The sequence below is a fragment of the Lissotriton vulgaris genome, chromosome 1_1, assembly GCF_964263255.1.
Source record: "Lissotriton vulgaris chromosome 1_1, aLisVul1.2, whole genome shotgun sequence".
Classification (NCBI taxonomy): Eukaryota; Metazoa; Chordata; class Amphibia; order Caudata; family Salamandridae; genus Lissotriton; species Lissotriton vulgaris.
Window position 1 is genome coordinate 1,141,636,856 of NC_141685.1, and position 24,949 is coordinate 1,141,661,804.

General features: G+C 47.6%; 1 protein-coding gene across 2 annotated transcripts in view; it reads right to left on the reverse strand.

Annotated features, from left to right (window-relative positions):
• The window catches only part of LOC147748799 (E3 ubiquitin-protein ligase DTX3L-like), a 719,624-nt gene that overhangs the window by 218,035 nt on the left and 476,640 nt on the right, over positions 1–24,949 (reverse strand). The window contains exons 7-8 of one of the 2 annotated variants that reach the window (XM_086963891.1): positions 22,078–23,917; positions 15,471–15,652 (exon numbers count right to left, since the gene is read on the reverse strand). In XM_086963891.1, the coding sequence (XP_086820017.1) occupies positions 22,340–23,917 (1,578 nt within the window). In that variant the 3' untranslated portion in view covers positions 15,471–15,652; positions 22,078–22,339. Of the gene's footprint in view, positions 1–15,470; positions 15,653–22,077; positions 23,918–24,949 lie in introns of those variants that run through there. The other variant, XM_086963890.1, reaches the window with a different exon arrangement.

Below are 24,949 nucleotides of genomic sequence, written 5' to 3' on the forward strand. Positions count from 1 at the left end.
GGGGACGCAAAACTGTACTTACCTGTAACGTGGACACCGCCGACACCGCCAGGAGTCACGAGAGGGGTCAGGAACAAACGCCGACACCGCCAGGAGTCTCATTGACCACAGCATCGCACCGCCGCCCCGGGTGACTACAGTACCCGGCAGGCTCAGCGGCGGCGCGTCCTACACGGAAGGAGAGCGCCTGAAGGCGCATTTAAGCAGCACAGTTCCCGGCAGGAGCGGGGGACGCAAAACTGTACTTACCTGTAACGTGGACACCGCCGACACCGCCAGGAGTCACGAGAGGGGTCAGGAACAAACGCCGACACCGCCAGGAGTCTCATTGACCACAGCATCGTGCCGCCGCCCCGGGTGACTACAGTACCCGGCAGGCTCAGCGGCGGGGCGTCCTACACGGAAGGAGAGCGCCTGAAGGCGCATTTAAGCAGCACAGTTCCCCGCGTCGCGGGACGACGGGCGAAGCCCGGGCCAAGGGCGGGCCCGTTTAAGCCAGTTCAAGACCGAAGAGGGCGGGTCGGGCCACCCCCCTTCCATCCACCCTCAAGTATACCTGAGTGAGTACATTGCCACTAAAATCCTCTGTAACAATCTGCGACATTTGGCATGCCCCCTAAAGAGACCAAGGGGAGGGCGGGCGCTGCAATATTCACGGGAGCTATGGACCAATTCATAACCAAGATGAACAGTGTTGTTGATGAAGGGATCACCATAATGGAGCGACGTGTCTCGCATGAATTAGCCATTGCAAGAAGATCTTCTATGGGACTAACTGCGGACGCTCGAACTCCTGATAACCTGAGTGCTAATAATCGCTTGAGTGCTTCCCCTATTTTAGAACTCCCTATTCCACAGCTCCCTCATTGTAATTTGTCACAAACAACCCTTAGCAGCCAATCTACAGCCTCTGAATCATTGTTGTTGTCACCTCAGATGCTCCCCACTGCAGCTGGCGTAGCTAGCGTAGTAAAGGTGCATAATACTAGGCAACAGTGTGGGAAGGACCCAGGGGCAATACCTAATAAGACCCACCAGTCACCTAATAAAGCAGGTGGGAGGAGAAACAAAGGCCGTAAGGGCAAGAAAGCAAATTCACCTATTGCGGTGCAAGGAGCCGCTAAATCACCTCTTGGTCTGATAGACCCCGTTCCACAAAGCAGGGCTGCAGTGGCTTCAAGGGGGTTACCAAGCCAGAAAATGCCACAGAGGGTGTTGGAGGTGGAGCCTAGTGCTGTCTATGACACCATTAGGCTCCTGTTAGCTCCATTAGAAGAGAGGTTGAGCAAGATCGAGGTCCACTTAAAAAGGATCGAACGTGATGTTAAGAGCCTTGTTGAACCCACTCTCAGAGTTGTTCCACCCCCAGTTGCAAAACTGTCTAAACCTCCTAAAATCCGTAAAGAAATTGTTCCCACTCCAGTGACCAACAAGGAGTTAGTAGATTCAGGTTCAGTCCAGACGACTATACCTGTTTCTGAAGCTATCCCTACCCCCAAAGAACTAACTTGTCCCAACGTGAATAGCTTATCCCAAAGAAAGAAAACCCCAGATCAAAACATGCCTGGTGGGGGGGAATTGGTCAACCAACCCATTGCAGGTAAAAAGATCTTAAATTTACCCCCGAAGGTTTGTCCATTTGTGGTGGTGCTAGCGGGAGCTCCAGAATTGGCCGCAAATGAAAGGGAAAGCCCCACAAAATTATGGAACAGAGTGATACACTGGCTAAATGTGAATAGACCCTTGCCCCCATACCTAGCAGGCAAAATACTTATGATTCGCAGGACTCCATGGGTAGGACATCTGGCTAAAAACATACGGGGAGATTGTATTTTGATTAACTTCAGCAACCCTAGAATTGTTGATTTCATTTGCAATTGGAGATACCCTAGCTTGGCACGACTGTTCATTCCCTCCCTCTAACCTATTTCTACCCTCCCGGCCATTTTTCCGCTCAAGCTGACGGATGGACCTTGGTTCCTGGGCGTAGGAGGGGAGTAGTACAAGGAGATTGGTCCATGCCCCCCGCAAACTTTGATAGCTTTTTTCACCACAATCGCTATGATTGCTTGGACGCAGTCGATTGACCAGATGCTACTGCAAGCGAAATAAGTATCTCTTCTTTCCCTCAGGGTGATCATCCCGTAGAACTACCTGTATTTCAAGCGTCAGAGGATATAGAACCCACTGGCATAGCCTTGGACCCGGTTTTTAGCATTAATACTAAGGCCTCCCCGACCTTGACTGACATTTCAAACATTGTATCCCATGGTAGAGATAATGCTAGTACACTTAAAATTGTTTCGTGGAACGTGGCAGGACTGCGAAACAAGCTTATGTTACCTGACTGGGTTGACTTTATCAATGGGTTTGACATCTGCATGTTTCAAGAGACATGGAGCTTAGAACCATTGCGCATGCATGGTTTTTCCTCCTTTTGTGTGCCCGCTACATCGGTTGGTCGTGGTCGTCCTTCCGGTGGGCTTATAACATGGGTAAGGTTTGATCTCAACCTTCGGATTACACATCATACTCTCCCCTGTCCGGACATTATGAGACTATCTGTTGAAAGTATTAATGGTGACCCTGCCTGGGAATTTTTCAATGTTTATATAAGAGGAACGCAGGGAGGGGGCAAATCGCCCACAGTTGAGATATTAATTGATTTGTTAAGGTTGTGTGCTCCTGATTCTCTAGCCCTAGTAGCTGGAGATTTTAACTGTTCATTCGAACCCTTGGCAGTAGAGGATATTTTAGGAACACATGAGGATGACGCACAATGGGGCGTTCCGTCCCTAACCCTTAAGCCTGTGAGGAGATGGTCTCCTGTAGTCATTCAATTAAACGGCTTAATGACAGAAACAGGTTTACGGGCTGCCAACGGCCGTACTACCTCCGACGCTCAGGGTGCTAATACTTATAATAGAGTTTTGTGCGAGAGTAGGATTGACTACATAATGATAGATAGGAGAACCTGGAAGTCTGTAGTGGATATGGTCATTATTCCATCGGTTGAGAGTGACCACAACCCTTTGTCCCTCACACTGCAAAACCCATGGGACAGAAAGGAGCGTATATCCTCAAAAGACAGGAGTTTATTAACAAAAGAACATATTCCATCGAACTGTAATAGATTTTTAAAATGGCCAAAGTTCTGCCTGGATGATTCTAAATTGCGCCAGTTGGATGGAATCCTTGCAGAGCAGTTATTAAGGCTGTCTGTAGTCTGTGGTGAGGAGGCAGGGTCAGTAGAGATAGAAAACATTTACACTGCCACAATGGACCACATTGGCAAGCTGTTTATGGTCCCTCCCAAGAAGAACCTGGCACATACCAAGCCACTGCAGAGCTGGTTTGATAGTAATTGTAGAAGGAGGAAAACTGATTTAATCTCTGCCATCAAATCTTCGAACCCAGTATCTGTGCGTTCGGCAAGATTGCATTATAGAAAGGCAATTATAGCCGCAAAAAGGGCTTGGGAAGAGTCCCACTGGGAAAATCTCAGAGATGCAAGTAGAAATAGGGATGCTGATTTGTTTTGGTCATTAGTTAGAAAATCATCTGGGTGCAGCTCGAACCAAATTCCAAACCATATCACGGATAGTGAATGGTTTGAACATTTTTCTAGGCTATATGGAGGGATTGACCTGCCCGGACTCCCCGGGCATTTGAGCGGTGCTTTGGTTGATGGTTCCGGTCAGCTCACGCCAACTATAGTTAATAAAAAAGAGGTTCTCGCTGCAATAGCCAAAATAGTTTCCGCCAAAGCCCCAGGACAGGACGGAGTGCCTGGTGACCTTTTTAAAGCTAACCCCGAAGGTTGGGCAACGTATTTCACCATCTTTATAAATGCATTGATGGCAGGCTCTCCAGTCCCTAGTTCCTGGAAAGCGGCCGAGGTGATTCCCATTTATAAGAAGGGCCCCAGGGAGAACCCTGCCAACTACCGTCCAATTAGTCTGATAGACGCGGGACAGAAGTTGGTTGGCAGGGTTCTCCTTGAAAGGATCCTCTCGTGGGCAGAGGAAAACAAAATAATTTCCCCTTACCAGGCTGGTTTCAGGGCATGTACTGGTACAACTGATCAAGCATTTAGGTTGCTCCTCCTCCACTGGAAGGTGGTTACCATCGGCAAAGGAGGTCTTTATTTGGCATTTATTGACTTGAAGACCGCCTTTGACCTGGTTCCTCGAGATCGATTGTGGACTATACTGGAGGAGATGGGGATCCCGCTTCCAATCCCAAACCTCTTGATACGTATGCATGAAGGCACTTATGCCCGCATTAGATGGGGCTCTCAAGGGCAAAAAACCGATAGGATTCCTGTTAAGCGTGGGGTTAGACAGGGGTGCGTGTTAGCCCCAACACTTTTTTCTTTGTTTGTAAATGGTGTTGTCTCTTTTTTACTTGAAATTGACGCAGATGCCCCGGTTCTGGCAGGCGATAAAGTGCCCACCTTACTTTTCGCAGATGACACCTTGCTGGTTTCAAAAACCCCTGTGGGCTTGCAAAAATTGTTGAATCGCTTTAGTCTGTTTTGCGAACTTAGGGGCCTAGTCATTAACACCACCAAAACTAAGCTTCTCTATTTCAACCCAAGTAAGTCCTCCAGGTCCACCCTTTTTCTTGATGGAGAACCATTGGAGCGCATAAAAGAATTTGATTATCTGGGAATCAGAATTTCTCATAATTTGAAGTGGCAGCCCCATATTGATAAAATGCTTTTGAACCACAAAAGGGTGACTGGTGTTTTGAGGCGGGAACATCGCAAGTCCATCTCTAAGCCCATTGCCCCTGCCCTAGATATATATATGCTGCAAAGGCTGTGGGCAGCGCCCTTTATGGTGCCGAGCTGTGGGGTTTCGAATGTATTAGTGCACTTACCACTTCTGAAAATAAGTTCCTTAGAGAGCTAGCATCCCTTCCGATGGGTACCCCCATCAAACCACTATTGAGTGATCTGGGCCGCCGCCCTATTCGGGACTTAGCTAGGCTACGACCTCTTTTATACTGGGCCAGGTTATGGCGGACCCCCGAGCTCTCTAAGTACCTTGATGGCTTGATAGAGGTTATGAACCTTAATGGTTCTGACAGCGGTGATGGAGTGTTTTCGGACCTATTATGCGAAGTTGTATGAGTGCCAACTGGGGGTGGAGGCCCGGGAGATCAGTGATTACTTGGAATCGATGCAGCTTCCGGTGCTGGATGACGACGATGCGAAGGACTTGGGAGGGCCTATCACGCTTGCCGAGATCAGGGCGGCCATTAAACATATGGGGAGGAACAAAACGCCCGGGGTGGATGGCCTGCCGATTGAATTTTATCAGAAGTATGTAGACAGTTTGGCGCCTAGATTACTGGTGGTGTACGGGGAAGCTAGCAGGTTGGGGTGTCTGCCCAGATCGATGAGGGAAGCGTTGATAGTTCCAAAAGAAACTCTCCCGCCTAGGGAGAGGACAACCCAGCGCACTACTTTAGTGAGACCAGTGGTCTAGTTCCATATTCAGTTTAAACAATGAATCGTAATCCAAATAAAGTATTCAAATATCCAGATTTATTCAGGTGGATGTGACGATGTTGGTGTTGACAAAGCACATCAGTATATAACGTTCCACATATATGTTAATTCAGGTGTGTTACCACATCACACGACCCAATGCATTTCGGGCGTTGCCCGTCGTCAGGGGAATTACTCTACAAACAAAAACAAAAACCAGCTGTAGTATCCGAATAAACTTCTAGTTCAAACAAAAATTACTGTGACTGAGTGAGGTGATTATTTACAAAAAACGGAAAGTGATGATGTTGGTGAGCCAAGGTGAAAGAAACCAACGTGAACAAGCAGCGTTGAGACTAAAACGGATGTATAGATAGTACCATTGCTGAAACCCGGCAGGGAGGCATCAGATGTAAGGTCATATAGGCCGTTGTCCATGTTGACGGTAGACTACAAGATATTGAGCCGTATTCTAGCCACCAGGTTGGCTCCACATATGACCAGGTTGGTGCACAGGGACCAAGCAGGGTTTATCCCTACGAGGAACACGGCGCTTAATATTCGTCGTCTAATTGGGATATTGGACGGCACGGCGGACGCAGACGGTGACCCGGCAGTGTTATCTGTGGATATTGAGAAAGCCTTTGATAGCCTGGAATGGGTCTACTTAGAAGAAGTCCTGGTGAAGTTTGGCCTTGGCGAGGGGTTTCGTAGATGGACGAAGGTGTTGTATTCTTCGGCCACAGCGAGGGTACGCCTGGGCACTCTTGTATCCGCGGATTATTCAGTTTGTAGAGGGATGAGACAGGGGTGTTCGCTATCCCCATTGCTGTTTGCACTAGCGATGGAACCATTAGCAGCGCGAGCCAGGTCAGGAGTCATGTACGCGGGGATCGAAAGAGGTGAGCAATCGCACTATATATCTTTATATGCAGACGACTTGCTGCTGTATATGGCGGATGCAGAGCAGGCTCTGGAGGGGGCGATGGATATGTTATCCGAGTTTGGTCGGTTGTCGGGCCTCATGGTTAATTGGACAAAGACTTGCATCTTTCCGCTTAGGGCGGACACACCGTGCCCCCCTCGTGCTATAGGGGTGGTCTGGGAGCCATCTTGCTTCACTTATTTAGGAGTCCGCATCTACCATGAGGTCGCGAATCTATTGGAGGGTAATATTGGGCGATGTATAAGAGCACTGAGAGGCTGTATATCCTTTTGGGCCTCCCTCCCTTTGTCAGTATTGGGTAGAGTAGCTCTACTGAAGATGGTGGCGCTCCCAAGATTACTTTATTATTTCCGCACGCTACCCATTTGGATTCCTCAGAGGATCTTTAAGGACCTGCGGACGATGATAATCGACTTCCTCTGGGGGCACGGACGACGTAGAGTGGCACTGAACACCTTGCTTCGACCCAAGCTTGAGGGCGGGATGGCAGTCCCCGATTTTGAGTTGTACTATTTGGCTGCGCGGCTTCAGGTTCTCACGCAGCACGTAGCTAGGGTATTCAGAGGGCCGGAACACGAACGAGGGCATGGTATACAACGTCATGCCCTGGCTTACATTATCATGCAGCAGAAACTAGAGTTACGAGGCCTCACTATGGAGGAAAAGACGCTCAGGTTGTGTTGGCATAGGAGTTTGAAGAGAGCGAAGGCGTCCCGACCTTATGCACCGGAGATACCGTTGGGAATGTTGACCGCGCTGCCGCATGGTGGCGACTGGTCTCTGCTACTGGAATGGGAGGAGCTGGTATTGCAGATGGTGGGTGATCTGTATATCGATGGAACGTTGGTCCCCTTCCAGACGCTGCAGGAACAGTTTGGGCTGCCGGAGGGGAGCTTCCTCTTGCATGCGGCTGTGGTGGCGGCAATGCAGAAGCACTGGAAAGGGGGGCTCCTTGAACCAGAAACGACTATGGCTTGTCAGTATGTCGTGATGGCTGCAGGTACATTTAAAGCGGTGACCTGCCTCCATAATAGGATGTTGCATGAGGGGTTGGATCCGCTCCTAGGGCTGAAATCGAAATGGGAACTTAGCATAGGTAGGCCCATTCCGGATACGGTGTGGGGTCATATCCTGAAGCGCACGTGGAAGGGAACAAGGAATGCACGCTTTCAACAGGTACACTTTTACGTCCTGCATGGGGCTTACCTGACCCCGGAGAAGATTAAACGGTATTTCCGGGTGCAGGAGGCGCGATGCCCGAGGTGCCTGACACTGGAGGTTGATATAGATCACTTGTTGTGGGGCTGTCCAAAGCTGGAGACTTACTGGGTGGAGGTTGGGGAACTCCTAAATGCAGTGACCGATCGGGAGGTGGATTTTGACATGGCGGCATGTTTGTTGCTCTGGTTCCCACACACGAAGAATACAAAGGTGACGAGTAAATTCATTGATCTGGGGCTTATACTGGCGCAGAGGGAAATCACTTGGCATTGGAAGTCCAGGGAGGGACCGTCAGTGAGGAGATGGGTGAATGAACTGTTGAGATGGTCTGAATGTAAGAGTGTGCTCCGTATGAGACAGGCAGTCAAGATTGACAATGAAAAGAGCCTAGAAATGGCGAGAGCGTGGGAGATGATAGTCCAGGCGTTGCGTGATTCCATGGTGGAGGACGAAGACTGAGTTATTTGTGTACGCGGGCTCCATGAGGCTTATGAGTATAACGGTATCAATCGACCTGTAGCGAGACCCATTGTAGAGATAGGAACATGGCCCACATCGTTAGCGGTTGCAGGGGGGAGGGGGGGGAAGGGGGTTGTTTGGGGGTTGTTGGGGGTGGGGTTAGGCACCGAGGCCTAGGTCGAGAGGCAGCAGTTATTCCTGGGGTTGGAAGAGTCCCCAGCGTGACAGGAGAGCCCAGATAGGCAATGGGGTCGGGACGGGGACACATGTGACTGACATGATAGGGGCCCACCATTGGATGGACTGGGGTTCAGGATTACGAGTATCGCTTGCATAACTGGAATGTTAGTGACTGCGGGATGGTGTTGGGGGTGGGTTAGGTGTTTAGGGGGGTAAAACGCAGATACACAAAGCTGTTATTGACCAATTGTCCCTCAGGGATGCTCACTGTGATGTTCTTGCTGGAAGTATGGATTACCACGCCGCCCGGCCTCCGGGATACGGGCTGAATGGCTGTGTACGATCTATGGTTTATTTTATCCACGCGTGGGGACACCATGAGTGTGCTGGTTGATTTATTATATGCAATGGTTTCTAATTCTGCAATAAAAACAAATTAAAAAAAAAAAAATGAACCTTAATGGTTCTCATAAAGTCAGTTGGATCCGCAACATTAAGAAGCTTTTGAGTGAAATTGGTTTGCCAATTAGTTGGGAGCGTGGAGCTTCCGTATCCAAGCTTGAACTTAAGCGAGTCTACTGGAACTGGGTGGATGAGCAAGATCTAAGGGACCCAAACCAGGGTAGGCTGACTGAGGAGTTTAAACAGCATAAAATCAAGCCTCGCTTGGAGCTTTACCTGGACCTTATTGTAAAACCAAGGGATAGATCGCTGTTCATCCAGTTCAGGTTGGGAAATTTACCTTTACATGATTACACTTGTAAGTGGAAGCCCCCGTACCAAACCCCATCCGAGTGCCCTACCTGTAATGGCGTCACTGAAACTAAAGCCCATTTTTTTTTGTGTGCCCAGCCTACGCAAAGCCGAGACAGAGATGGCTAAAACCTACATGTTTACTGCTCGGTACCAGGAATCATTCCGTAGCTTTGAGAATTCTAAAGACCGACACCAGCACACGTCTAGTTTGTGGGGTTGCTAAATTCTTGAGTTGGGCCTGGGTAATAAGAGCAAAATCTTTGAGATGACTCAGTTTTTAACCAAACCTTCTTAATTTTTACTTTCACAAAGCTTCTACTGTTTAATATGCCTCTTAACCTATTTATTGTATTATGGATGTTTTTATTGTAACTAATTCGGCAAACTGTAAAGACCTATGAATTGTGGTCTTCTTTTTATTTTTTATCCTGTGTATGTGCTTTTATGATATCACGTGTTTATCGAAATAAAGCTTTGAACTGAACAGAAAACCTGGCGTCCAACATGCTGAAGGTACCCAAATGTAAATACCCTGATTCCCACTGCCACGTTGACTACTGACTGTTGCAGGAACCTAAACAAATTGTCTGGTTTAGCATTTCGTACCTCTGCTCGGTAGAAGTTATTCTATCCCTCAAGAACCATGGTTTATTTTTTAAAAATATGGCAGACCTTTGAACGTTAGTATGTCAGTCTTGTGGAAGAGATCTGAAGCTGGCCTCGAGGCAACAACATTTTTGCAGTAGTGTTCTACATTTAGGGAAAGAGGAGAAGAGAAAGGATAAAGCAGACTGCATTGAGAGTCTGCAACTTTCTTCACATGAGCAAGAGATGAACCGGAAATGTCTAATGAATATCTTTAATATCTGGAGTTTTTCACATGTAGATCTTTTCACCATGAAAAACAAAACTCAATATCGAGAGTTTTTATTTCTTCTAGGGTTAAGGAAAACGCCCTCAGGAGATGCTGTCCTTTTTCTTGGTCGGTTAAACATCCTCTAAATTTCCTTCCATTTCCCCCCTAAATCATTGGATTTTTCTATAGCTTAAGCAATCGTGGAAATCCTCACTAATCCTAATAACCCCATTTAAACCTAATACAGTTCTTAAGACTTATTTCTCCTTTTGAAGAGGATGATAGCCAGAACAATATAATGTAGCTGTAACTCTCTTGTCAAAGTGAAAATTAGCCCATCCCCTTTCATATTTGTGATCAGCATCCTCTTGTGTCATGGCCTGCCTTTCTGAAGGCACCCACCTCACACTGAACCAGCCCAAACTGGTCTCAGGAGGAACAGCAGGGTTGGGTGCTAACCCCAGGACTATCACACCAGAATCATGCACCTCAAGGATTAGTTGAGATCCCAGAAATTCTAACAGTGCAACATCCCTGATTTGCCAGGTCTCCCCAGACAGTAACTTGTTCAATTTGTGAGTCATTACCAAGAGTGGAACCGCTGGGGGGTTGCCACTCTACCTCAGATGGGGCCTAAGCATAGGAAGCCTGCAAATCCTCCTTGCGGTGGATAGAAGGTAAAACTTACTGCCTGCACAAGGAGCTGAAGGACTCCTGCAAGGGGGATATTTTTTTGGGGTTGATTTTTTTTGCTGAGGTTTTATATTTCAAGCCCCCAGGGGGGTAATACAGTAAAAGAATATTGATTATTCCACACATTTTAGGGTTACACAGCAATCAAAGAAGTACATATGGTGTTCTTCCGTAACATTTAGCGTGATCTCGGCTAGCTGCGCGGTATCCGAGGGTCCGCTGATGTGTAAAACTGGGGAGTTGGATGTAATATAGTAGGGCCCTCGATTCCCTAGTCGTGGGATTGCATGCTGTCGGAGGTATCTGTGATTGTCTCCCCGTGTGAATTGTTATGGACCTGTAACCTCGTGACTGATGCAAACTAGGGAATGTGTGTCGGTTTAGGAACTTCCAACTAGTATCTAAAAACTTGGAACTGTGGGGGAAACTTTTCCTAGGGTTGCCAGTGGTGCTAAACGCGTGTGGCAGGCTGGTCTGTATCATGATCCTGCAAGGGGGATATAACCTGATACATCAATGAAAGCCAAGGCCCAGCTGACTGCAGAGACCAGCCTGAAGAACATCTTGATGTACTGAGATTACCCAAGGGCCACGAGGGCGCCCAAGCCATCCTCCCAGCGACCATCAACACCATCATGGTCGGGGAGCCACTCCATGTCTTTAAGACAAGAAGTATAAATCTCTTCTGACTCCAAATTTCCTTGCATAAGTGAGGTGGCTGTACTTGCCTCTTGTAACTTTTTGCCTGGTGCCTTCTTGTCAATGACAAACTGAGGACCCACAAGCTTCCCATGAGTCCTGAGTCGACAAAAACAGTTACAAATAGAATAACATTGGCGTAGTGCCCAGTTAAGTAGAAATGTAGCGCTTGGCATGCAAAGCCTAGAAACACTTTTGGGGTTATACATTTGGCTCACAAGGTGCAAGACAGTTCTGGTTTACTTTGAGAATCTGTAGTTAAAGCGTGATACATCAGTTTTATTTAAAGACCTGATTGTAATTGAATGTTTAAGTAAGCGTTATCTGTGCTGTCTTATTGTTTCTCTGTTGCTAGCCCTACACCACCTCCTGTTATGAACCTTGATTGATCGACCCACTACCATGAGAGAGTCTAGTGGTAAAAAGAACATTGGTCATTCATTTCAAGTGCAATGGAACTGTGGTCTCAGGATAGATATGGTAAACAATATTCCTAATAGCCATTGCCACGTAGCTTTTAAGACCAAAAATATTCCTCACAAGGGTGAAAGAAGAGGGATCATTAGACTCCACGTTAAGAGAGATCAAACAGCATTTAATAAGTCCAGGACTAACAGCTAAGCTACATTTCTAATGGCAGATAGGAATTGGGATTAAAATGAGCTGGGAGATCTGACTGTAGCCTGGTGGAAGGAAGTTTGTTCTGCAAAGGGACTAATTACTCCTAATAAAAAGAAAGATCAACTAGTGGCTTCTATCCTGGCCTCTTAGCCCAGTAGGGATACTATTTGTGACTCTAGGGCAATAGAGTTAGTATAGGTAACTATGATAACCCGGCTGCCTCCACACACAGTTCCCTATTGCAGAGTCTCCTGACAGATACCTCACCTCCCCTACTTACTTCTACTCCCCCATACCCAGGGTTCAGTAACTGAGGTGAGACTAACATTAAGGACAGACAATCTAGTGTCTTTTAGCTAGGTTAACACTGTAGAACTACAACATGCACTCTTATATACACACATGCAGGATACTCTAAATCTACAGGAATTCGACCTGCTCAAGGCAAATCTCTAGACAAAGGATACAACTTGAATTTTGATTTACAAAATGCGAGTTTAATATCCTAGGAAGTCTAGTGCAGATCCTTGGAGAAAGAGGATTAATGGGCCCAGAGGGGTTAGAAGAGAGAGAGAGAGAGAGAGAGAGAGAGAGAGAGAGAGAGAGAGAGAGAGAGAGAGAGAGAGAGAGAGAGAGAGGAGAACTAAGATGGAGAGTTTTAAAACGAAAGGTTAGAGCTAGGCTAAGACAAAATATAGATAATTAGAACTAGAGATGGTTAAGGTTACCCCAGTTCCCATTTCAGTACCTGATGATATAGTCTGAGACCCCCACCCCTTCCAGAATGAATGTTCCCAAGGTCCTTGTATGTTGATAGCTTTGATCAACATAGTATCGATTTGGTTATGATGATATGTACTTGAATTTGTTTGTACAGACTGTAAGATAGCATACATACATACATAGGTATAAGAAAACGAAACAAAATAGTAACTAATTTGCAATAATGAGTTCAGAAAGAGATTGAAATTATGTGTTTTTTAATTACATTTTAGGTATTCAATTGGCCACTCCTGATGAAGACACCTTGTGTGCCGAAACGTGCGTCGGAAGATTTCATGTGTGCCATCGATCTGTTTTTAATTAGATGAAATATTTTAAATAATGGAAAAGTATTGTTGAATTGAATTTTTTTAAATGTTTTTTGTATTTTGATTAAAACTTAATAATCTTTTTACATTTTTTGTTTGAAGTCACTTTTTTGCAATAGTTACTATTATTTATCTTTGTGTATAATTTAAGTTACTTGGGAATGTTAGTTTCCATTGTGCCCAAGGACCTTGTATCCTCCCACACCATTAGATGCTGTAGCTTGGCTAGAGCGTTTTTGCTTGGCTTGTAGTTCTCAGAAGGTTGGCTCTGATGATATGATGCACAGGCAGCAGCTCTACATTGTCACCATCCCTGAAGTGGTAATGATTTTTACTCATTAATATCTTTTTAATTTGTTCAGAAACTCTGGGGAAAGTGTCCACCAGATCTCAGGCAGTATCTGCTGACCTTATGCATAATGATACCAAACAATTTGCTGTAGCTGTTGTTAAGTGGATAGCCAACATGTTTGACAGAAGTGACAGGAGACTGAGGGCTCTTGGTCCAATGTGACCAGAGCTCCCAAAAGCATGGACCGACACCTGAGAAGATTGGCAGTGGCAATTCTCAGGGCCCCCAGCAGAAGCCTGTGTGATATGAGTCCAATCGAGAGGACCACAAATCAGGCATAGAGGCATAGCTGCTTCCTCCAGCTCCAAAACCAGAGGGTGCTTTAAATTACAGTCAAGTTTGTTAAAAGAAGGGCCGTACACTGAAAGATTCTTTTTGTGTTTCCTCATCATAGGGAATTTACTTTTCGCCACTGAAGGTACCAAAGAAGGACTAATTGACTTGTCCCAGGTAGCCAAGAGCATCTGTAGACCAAAAGCTATGAAACATGCACCCTAAATCTAAGTGCTAGGCTCAGAAAAAATATAAAGGTGACAGGAAGGTCCCTGCCATTAGAGCCATTGGTGCATGCAAATCACAAAGGAGAGGGCTTTTGTAAACCATGAAAATATTCTCCATGCAGTCCAAGGCTTTGCTTTAGCAGCCTCTGCTGATTACTTTGTCTATTCTCTTAGAAGGGGGAATGTGGAAATGGATGGCAAGGCTCCAGGTGCACACTGAAGTAAGAAAAAAGATAGGTTTAGCTGGCATCCTTTACTAACGTTCTTGTCAGCTGTGTTCAGAAGAGGCGCGTATTGAGGTAGCGGCACCTACTGAAGAGGAGAAATTTCAAAAGGGTAGTTTAGACAAAAGACTGAGATAAGCTCCAGGACAACAAAGTTTCGGGTCCAGAAACTCTTGCAGAGCACCCTGAGAGAAACCATTTGGGGAAGTCTGGGTTCATTCCAGTGTTAAACGAGTTATAAGATGCTTAAGGACCATCCAGGGATAAATCCTGCTGCATTTGCCGTGTAGAACTCCACTGGGCCTAAGGAATAAGGTCCAAGACAAGTCCACTGGAGAAATGGTTGGTAATTTCAAGTTGGTCTGGAAAAGAAAGACTCCTCTATATGAGCCCACTGACTTTGAGCCTTGGGCTAACTACCTGGGTCCTGGAAGCATTATATTCCTGTCATTGTAGAACAGTTTTAATAAGACATGCAGCTCTTTATGCTTAAACAATTCTAACCAATGGACTACATCATTTTCTACCAGGCCAACATTGTCCTTCAACAGTTCCTTTTTTCACACTGCAGGTATTACAAACAAAATCTCTGAAATCAATAAATAGTCCTCTTGCCCTTTTACCCTTGACCCCATGCTTTTTTGTGTGCGAAGAAACTCTACAATCGGAATGTATTGAGGCCTCTAAAGCTTTAACCAGAAAGGACAACTGGACAGATGTACCAAACTTTTTACAGTCACAAACAGTTTGAATTGCTCTTTGCGACTACCAAAATGTTTTTTACAATGTACTAAAAATGTCAGTAAATATTTTGCAATTTCGATCGCAAAACACTGATAAATCTCATAACGAGATGTGATTAGCATGAGAAGTATCATTGCTTTGTGATCAAAATCCAGTCACAAAACATAGAAAAATTACTGACTCCTGAGGTGGAGGTGGTAAGAAATCCCCAAAAGGGACACAGTCCCTTTAGGGCCTCTTTCCCTTTGTAAATAAAAGAAATTTGTTTGGGAGCAGACAGGCCTGTTTATAAAATTCTTTACTTGTCGCAAAAATACTGGTTGAAAATTGCAACCAGATTTTTATGACCTGTTTTTAGTGCATCAGAGTCCTAATCTTTCACACTTTCTCACCATCTGTTTGTCATCATGTTGTTTTTATTTCAAGCAATAAAACCATTAAAGCATCTCTTGCTGGTGGATAGTAGCTTACATTTCAAAGCCTTACAGCATGTCTATTCCACTAGAATAAAGGAAGCATCAATGGACTTTCGAAAGGGTATCCCTATTGCATCCATGTGTATGGCTTCAACATGGGCTGATGTATGCTCTCTTGCGAGCTCTAGGCAATCTGTTTGAATCGTGGCTGAGCCTACGCTGTCGCCCCCTTTCTAAGGGTTTTAAGCTGTTGCGTCTGTTTATCGAACCATTCAGGAAAGAGCACAGGATGACTGAGTAAGGATAAATTAGCTCCATGGGGATTGAAGTACTGTTAGTGCTGGTCCCCCTTGTTCCAAACACCCACCTCTCCATCCCCTCAACAGCATGGTTTGTGCTGCACAAGGAGTAGTTTCTGTCCTGTAACTCCAGTTCTGTAGTAGGGTTATCTCTGTTATAGTCATAATCTAGTGAATAGTCCCGCCCATGTGCGTGGACCCCGGCAATCAAAAATAATCTCTTAAGTTGTCAAAATAATGCAGAAACTGCAAAGACACTTAAGAGAGAATTTAAAGACAAATAATGCAGCCTATATCCACAGGCTACACTGTCCAGTACTTCAACTAGAAATTCCACCAAAAAAACACCACACACAGCACAGCCTGCTAGTTTCTACCATAGAGAAACTTGCCTCCCCCAGTCAAAGACTCTGGAATGATAGAGAGGAAGGTAGGGACAGACAAGCCCCATAGGCTGCCATTATGTGGCTTAAATAGGATACTGTGCCTTTAAGAGAACTTTCCAGAACTTCTCCCAGTATCCCAGAATGCATAGCAGGTCCCTCTACTTTCAGTTCTTTTTGAAGGCGAAGCACGCCAGACCTGTCGCATTCTTTACATGATGAAAAATCTCCACCGGGGAGGAGGGCGGGCGCTTATGACTATAACAGAGATACCCCTACTACAGAACTGGAGTTACAGGACAGAAACTACTCCTTCTGTAGTAGGGGATCTCTGTGTATAGTCATAATCTAGTGAGTAGAATGGAAAGCCCATCCCCACACCAAAGCGGCGGTGGAGAATAATACATAACGCCACTACTGTGCGAACAAATTCCGCAGCGAAGCCTGCCCAACCTGAGCGTCTGCCCTGGCGTCAGTGTCCAGGCAGTAATGCTTAGCAAAGGTATGAACCGACTTCCAAGTGGCTGCCTTGCAGATTTCAGCAATCGGCACGTTACGGAGCAGAGCCGTCGTGGCAGCTTTGCCCCTGGTGGAATGAGCCTTAGGCTTACCTCCTACGGTCTTATTAGCCTTTTGGTAACACAATTGTATGCAGGACACAATCCACCTAGAGATGGACTGCTTAGAGGTCGCAAGACCCATCTTGACCGATCCATAATTGATGAACAACTGGTCAGACCTACGAATATCCTTGGTTTTATCCAGATAAAATTTCAACACCCTCCTAACATCCAGGGAATGGAGAGACCTCTCCGCTGGGGATGAAGGGTTCTGAAAAAACGTAGGCAAAGTTATAGTCTGGTTGACATGAAAATCAGAAATAACCTTGGGAAGAAAGTTAGGGTGAGTACGCATAACAACCTTAGCAGCATGAAATACAGTATAAGGTTCATTACAACACAACGCCTGAATTTCACTCACCCTGCGGGCCGATGTAATGGCCACGAGGAACGCCGCCTTCCAGGACAGGTGCTGCAACGAAGCCTTATGAATAGGTTCAAAAGGCTCCTTCATCAATCTGGACAGCACCACATTCAATTCCCATGAAGGCGAGGGGAGCCTGACAGGAGGGAATACTTTCTTCAAACCTTCCAGAAAATCTTTGATCACAGGGATCTGGAAAAAGGAAGTCTGTGAAGGGCATTTCCTGTAGGCAGTCAATGCAGCAAGATGTACCTTAATGGAATGGACATTAAGGCCAGACTGCGCCAAATGTAAAAGGTAAGGAAGGATGACATCTTCCTTGCAGGTCGTAGGATCATGGTTCTTAGACTGGCACCAGATACAAAACCTCTTCCACTTGTAAGCATATGAAGTGTAGGTCCGTGAACCACCACTGCCTGGGCCACTCCGGGGCGATGAGTATCATCCGAGCACTGGACCGGGCCAGCTTGATGAGCACCGCCGGAATCAGGGGAATGGGAGGAAAGGCGTACAGAAAGCTGTTCGTCCAGTTGATCCATAACGCATTCCCCAGCGTCCCTTGCTTGAAGTACCTGGAGGCGAAGTCTCTGCACTTGCTGTTTTCGGCGGTGGCGAACAAGTCTACGTCTGGAGTTCCCCACCTTGCAAAGACTTCTCCTAGTACTTCGTCATTTATGACCCATTCGTGGTTTTCCTGAACCAGTCTGCTCAGTGCGTCTGCCTGAACATTCTGCACACCTGGTAGATGGGTGGCCGTTATCGTCAGTCCTCTGGCTAGGAGCCAGTGCCAGATCGCCTGCGCCTCCTGTGACAGAGTGCGTGATCTCGAGCCCCCCTGCTTGTTGAGGTAATACATCGTGGTGGTATTGTCCGTCTGTACAAGCAGAGAGTTGGTCTGGAAGGACGGAAGAAAGGCCTTCAGCGCCAAGTGAACAGCCCTGAGTTCCAGGAAATTGATGTGATACGTGGCCTCCATCGGTGACCACGTGCCTTGAATCTGTAGAGTCCCGGAGTGCGCTCCCCATCCCAGAAGAGACGCATCCGTCACGACAGTCTGCGTGGGAATGTCCTTGTGAAAGGGAACCCCTCTGAGGAGATTCTCCGCCGAACACCACCACTTCAGAGACTGAAGAGCATGCAGCGACAGTCGAATCTTGTCGTCCCAAGATCCTTTCCTCTGATCCCACTGGTCCTCCAAGCACTCCTGCAGCGGTCTCATGTGCAGCCGTGCGTGTGGCGTCAGGAAGATACAAGAGGCCATCGATCCCAGTAGAGAAGACACCGTCCTCACTGTTGTAGATGGAGTCGTCATAAGAGCCTGAGCCTTCCGAAGGAGTGATAATCGTCGCTCTTCCGAAGGAGACACGCTTGCTGACCGCGTATCGATGGAGGCTCCCAAGTACTGTATGCATTGGACCGGAGTCGGGACAGACTTGGCCAGGTTGATGTGCAGCACCAGCTTGTTCAAGAGAACGCACGTCTTCTGGAAGTGTGCTCGCGCTTCCGAGAAGGAGGATGCCTTGATCAACCAATCGTCCAAGTACGGGTAGACGAACACCTTGTTCTTCCTCAGGTGTGCTGCTACCACCGCCATGCACTTCGGGAACGTTCTCGGCGCAGACTTCAGTCCGAATGGGAGTACTGTGTATTGATAGTGATTGGTGCCGACTTGGAACCGCAGGAACTTCCTGTGTTTGTGTGCAATGGGCACATGGAAGTAAGCATCCTGTAGGTCTATAGCGCAAAGCCAGTCTCCCTGTTGCAACTGAGGGTAAATCTGATGCAACAACAGCATGCGAAACTTTTCTCTGCGAATCCATTTGTTTGCCTGTCGCAAATCCAGAATGGGCATGAACTCGTTCTTGTCCTTCTTGCGAACCAGAAAGAACCGGGAGTACAGACCTCTTCCTCTCTGAGACAGAGGTACGTCTTCTATCGCCCTTTTCCTCAACAGGATATCCGCTTCTGCCTGAAGCTCGCGCAGCTGAAACTGCAAGCTGATCGGGGGAATTGCTGGAGGAGGGCTGGTGAACCGAAGACTGTATCCATTGCAAACAATATTCAGCACCCACTTGTCCTGAGTAATTTTTCTCCACTCTGCCAGAAAAAATTGAATGCTTCCCCCTACCGGAGTGGGTAACAGATCCGGGGGAAGTAGGTTCCTAGGCCCTAGACCCAGCCTGGCCCTTGGGCGCCGGGGCCGATTGCTGGCCACCTCTGCCCTTCTGGAACGGCTTACGGAACTGGTGTTGCTGTTGCGATTGCCCCCCAGCCTGTCCCTGTCCTCGGCCTTGCCCGCCGAACCGCCGTTGGAAAGGGCGGTACTGCTTCTTGGTCTCTTTAGGCTTCTCAAGGCCCACAGCCGTTAGCGTCTCGGCCTCCGCCTTCATGCGGGCCATCTCATCGTCCGCATGCTTCCCGAAGAGGGTCTCACCGGAGAACGGTAGATTGGCTACCCTCTGCTGTGCGTCCGGTTTCAGGGACGTAAGCCGGAGCCATGCGTGGCGCCGTTGGTTGATCCTGTGGCAAAATCCGTGAGCAGCCAACAGGGAAGAGTCCGCTGCCGCGCTGATAATCTGGTTGGCCACCAGCATCCCCTCACTCAGTACTTCCATGAAGTCTTCACGCTTCTCCCGAAGTAAATGCTCCGCAAATCGCTCGAGGGAGTCCCAGAGGGCGCGGTCGTATCGGCCCAACAGTGCCGTGGCACTCGCAGCTTTCATGGAGGTAGCGGAAGTGCCACAGACTTTCCTCCCCGCCGAATCCATCCACATTGACTCCTTATCCGGGGGAACCGTGGAGGAAGGAGTGATGGCATGCTGCTTGCGGGCCGCCGTCACAATGACAGAGTCAGGAGGAGGTTCCGTTCTCAAAAAGGCCGGATCCGAATCGGGGGCCCGGTACTTTTTCAGTAATCTTGATGGAGCCGCCTTCGTCACCGCAGGGGTGAGAAACAGGGCCATAGCCGGTTCTTCCAGGCCCGGCACCAGAGGCAGGAGAGGACGAGACAGGTGTTTTTGATGTAAAGTCTCAAAAATGACTGACGTTTTCGGAGTAGGCACCGTCAGGGATATGCCCAACTTCGCAGCGCCCCTCAAAAGGACGTCATGGAACGCCACCAGGTCATCTATCGGGGACACTCTCGTGTCCGGTGACCCCGATAGGGTAGGAGAATAGTCCCTGGTCCCAGAGGACCTCGTGTGCAAACGAGATTCGCGCCTCCTATGGCGGTGTCTCGACCTCGTGGATGATCTGCGTCGCGATCTCTCCTTCCTCCCAGAGCGAGAGCGAGACCTGCCTGCTCATGGCCGCTCCTTCGGCTTTCGTGGAGGGGTCTTCCTCGGTTCCTCACGGGGTTTCGTCGGTTCCTCACGGGGTTTTGGTTTTGGGGTCCCCTTGGGAGGAACAGGCAGGGACGGCAGGGAAGCGGACCTCGGAGGAGGAACCTTCGGGGGGTGGGCCCATGCGGAGGGACCGGAGGCGGAGGAGGGTCTCCTGAAGGCAGTGGAGGTTTGGGTGGAGGGTCCTCCTTAGGGACAGGAGGAGGAGTCGGAGTCCTGGGCCGAGATGGTGTGTACACCTCCGAGTACACCGAGCCCGGTGACCCTTTAGGCGAAGGGTGCGGAGAGCCAGCCCCATCAGCAGGTGACCGCTTCCTCTTGCGTCCCCCACTTGAAGCAGCGTGACTTCTGGGACTAGAATCCCTCTTGCGCCGTTTTGGAGAGGCTGACCGACTCCTAGACGCTGACCGCTGTCTGCTGGACGCAGAGCGACGCTTTTCCGGCGTCGCATGACGCTTCCTCGACTCCGGCGTCGATCGCCGTCTCCTCGGCGTCGACCCTCTTTTCCTCGGCGTCGATCGTCGACTCCTCGACGTCGACCTCTTCTTCCGCGACGCCGTACGCCGCCTTCTCGACGTCGAGCGTTCCGTCTTCGACGACGAACGTCGCCGTCCTCTTGATGCTCTCGACGTCGAGGAGCCCCTCGACGTCGACCGGTGCCTCGACGCAGATCGACGGCGATCGACGGTGTCGCCTCGGCGGCGAGCGTCGATGCCTCTTCGACGGCGAGCGTCGATGCCTGTCACTACGCCTCCGGCGTCGGTAGGAAGACCTCGACGTCGACGAAGACGATGACGTAGACGGTGGCTTCGACGGCGACTTCTCCATGATCTTCGACGTCGAGCCGTCACGCCGTCTCGACCCGGAGCCCCGGGGAGAAGGGGAGCACACCGCCGTCATCCCTCTCGACGTCGTCGTCGATGCAATCGACGTCGACGGAGACCGGGACCGTTTGCTGGACTTCCTGCCTCCGGGGAGCCCCCCAGAGGCCTCAGCAGGGGCAGAGGGAGCCTTCCCAGCCTGCCCAGACCCACCTGCAGTCTGCAGATGCCTCTCCTCAAGGCCAGAAAGCCTGATCTTCATCCTGTCCCTCAGAGTCCGAGCAGAAAGCTGCTGGCAGATGGTACAATCCTCAGGGACATGATCTTCAGGGAGGCACACGATGCAGACATCATGGGGATCACTCTTGGCCTTCTTCATCTCACATGCTGGGCACTTATCAAAAAGGCCAGGCATTTTAGAGCCCTAAAACGCCTAAAACAGCACAAAAAACGGAGATGAGAACACCAAGAAGTAAACTGCAACACTTTTAGAATTCAAAAGTGCCAAAAAAATCCAATAAACCCTTGAAAAAGGGAGAGCTCAATGCCAGGGTCCTGTAAGCAGGAGCCGGAAAAAAGAACTGAAAGTAGAGGGACCTGCTATGCATTCTGGGATACTGGGAGAAGTTCTGGAAAGTTCTCTTAAAGGCACAGTATCCTATTTAAGCCACATAATGGCAGCCTATGGGGCTTGTCTGTCCCTACCTTCCTCTCTATCATTCCAGAGTCTTTGACTGGGGGAGGCAAGTTTCTCTATGGTAGAAACTAGCAGGCTGTGCTGTGTGTGGTGTTTTTTGGTGGAATTTCTAGTTGAAGTACTGGACAGTGTAGCCTGTGGATATAGGCTGCATTATTTGTCTTTAAATTCTCTCTTAAGTGTCTTTGCAGTTTCTGCATTATTTTGACAACTTAAGAGATTATTTTTGATTGCCGGGGTCCACGCACATGGGCGGGACTATTCACTAGATTATGACTATACACAGAGATCCCCTACTACAGAACTTACATATTGGAAAACCCTTGTAGGAACTAGTTTGTAGATGCCCAAATAGAGATGGCCCACATATGTGGAGGAAAGCTTACTGCATAGAAAGCAACAAATTATTTTAAAGTGACTGAGTTCTGTTTAAGAGAAACTTTTCCCAGTCATGCCAGCACAGGTAATTCCCAACCGTACTGAGAGTGACAGCAAGAGCTAAGAGCATAGAAGCTACCATAAATATAATTTTTGCTGTTGCTCTTGCTTCCCGGCCTCTTTATTCTGGAAACAATAGAAATAAATATATTTTTATTTTATTCAGATGCATTTTCCATTTACTTACCGACTGCACACCATCTGGGAAGTGATAGCAGATCTCTATGGTTCCACACTGGTACCCAAATCCAGGAAGAGAAATGTGGTTTCTTATTGTATGTGTCATAGTCCCTTTGGGCTGGTTACCTTCCATCTTCCCATAGGTAGTTTTACAGATAGGACACTGTGGACTTGACTCCATTGCTCTGTCCCAGCAATCCTGGCAGAAGGAGTGCTTACACTTTGTGGTCATCTTATTTTTGAAGGCATCCAAGCAGATACTACAATTCTCCTCTTCTTGCGAACTGCCTGCTGCTGCCGATTCCTTTGCCACTGCCCCGGAACCAGACTGGACGCGAGCTTCCCAGAGATCAACACGCTGATTTACAAACACTTTTTCACCCAGTCGCTGTTTAATGTATCGGACAGCGGACTCCACAGGTTGTGAGATGCCGATGAGAGAGAGCTCGCCTTCTATGGATGTTACCAACTTGACGCTTGAGTGAGTGGGTTGCATCTTCCTATACAGTTCTCTTACACGATCCCTGTGTTCAATGTCCACATTCACGACAGTGCAGCTGGTTATAGCCTGTTGATACAGACTTGCAAAAGCCTGTAGGGCATTTCCAGAGAGGTCAGTGGCACCATTCTGATTCTCAATACCTATTTGAACATTGCCCCCAGATGACTTGCCTTGGCATTTTATCTGAATCTGGTAGTTGGCCCTGATGGCATCAAGTTCTTTCTGAAACAGGTTCTCCAAAAGCTCCCAATGAGCTTTTGGGATTTCCATAGCTGTGAATGTAGCCGTCAATTCATGCCTGATTCTTAGAGACACCTTCCTCGTGGACTTTGCCTTGAGCAGGTCCATGAGCTCAGTTTCCACCTGTTTTAAGCCATCCGCCGGTCCGGTAATGACGAATGCTCCCTCTAGTTCATTCAGGATGAAGAAAGGTTTCTTCTCCCGAATTTCTTTGAATGCAGTCACAACTTTTGCTCTCTCAGAATCCGCAATGGAAACCTTTCTGCGTCCCAGATCTTTAATCATCGGTTGAACTGTTTGTGTGAAGGCCTCCTGTGCAGCTGCATTATTATGTGGTCCGCTTGGAAATTTGTCTGTAAAGGATAAGAGCACCTCTGGCTGGATGTCCACCTTGTGGCGATTCATGAAAATGGAAAAGACATCTGGGAATGCTTGGCTTAGGTATTCATAATGGAAGAGAGAAAGCCTCAGCTGGTTCTGTGCTTGCTTCTCTGACAAGATGGCTTCCGTGTTCTGATCCTCCGGGAAGGTCCCGTGGGGTGTCCTAGCGCTGCCCTCTGCTCCGTCAGGTACCTTTTCACCACGAACATTTTTATAAAGATTATTCACCAACTGATTCAAAAGGGCCACATCTTCAAATGATCCCTCTAGTTTTACAATATCATTTGTTGATACACTATATTTCAAATTTCTTGACTGGATCAGTTCAAGCACTTTGTCACGTAAAGACAGTCCACCGGTACGCAGGTCCCACTCTACAGTTGTCTGCATATGAAGCTGAGGACAGAAACAAAATTTGATTTTGGTTTTATTTCTGTAGGTACAAAAGAAGAATGTATACATTACTTTAATAATTTGCAGTTATCTGACACAGTCATTCTTTATCTTACCAACCTTGGACACTGATTCCTATTGGTTCATGAGCCTGACTGTAGCCCCTCGAGTGTTAATCCATACATTGATTGCCACAGCCACTGCCCTTATACAGGGTTGTTGGTTGTGGCCTTCTTTGCAATCACTGACGATCAATGCTTTACATTTGTCTTATTTACTTAGATATGAAGACCCAAACACTGGGAAGTTAGCTTTGTCCGTAGTCAGAAGACAGTTAGCCAAAACACTGAGTAGTTGGCATTAGTTTTAGGCATGAAGACTTTTCCCCATACTATGGTTGTTAGCCTTATCCATAGGGATAACAGCCTACTGTTAGCCTACACCATAACCAGTAAGTCCCAGGTACATTCGTTGGTTATTGGTCGAAGCTATATACTTTAGTACTTTAGCCCATACCTTCGTTTTTGGCTTTACCAAGAGGCACTGTGACTCTTGCCTATATCTTTGTTGCTAACCATGGCTATAGGTCAGTGGTTGTCAACCTTTTGACTTCTGTGGACCCTCACTTAATCATTCCTAGAACCAAGGGAACCCCACTGAATTATTTTTGGAATCTGGGGACCACCAGTGAGTCTTTCATGGAAGCCAGACACCCCAGCCTAAGCCTTTTCGATGATTTTAACCACAAAAAAATACACAACAAATACACAAACATACATTCATCAAATAAATAAACAAATTTTATTTAATTCATTAACAAATATTACAAAAACAAAAACAAAATGTTATCACAAAGGTTTGAGCTTTTCTAAATTCAATCGAGGCCACTCATCGGCCACACCATATTCTATTTGATGCACTTGCACTGCTCTCATGAATCAATCTGAAGTTACTAAATTAGGGTCTCATTTATGAGGTTTTGACGTATGGCAGTGCCGCAAGGAATCTTGCTGCGCTGCCCTACGGCAAAACAAA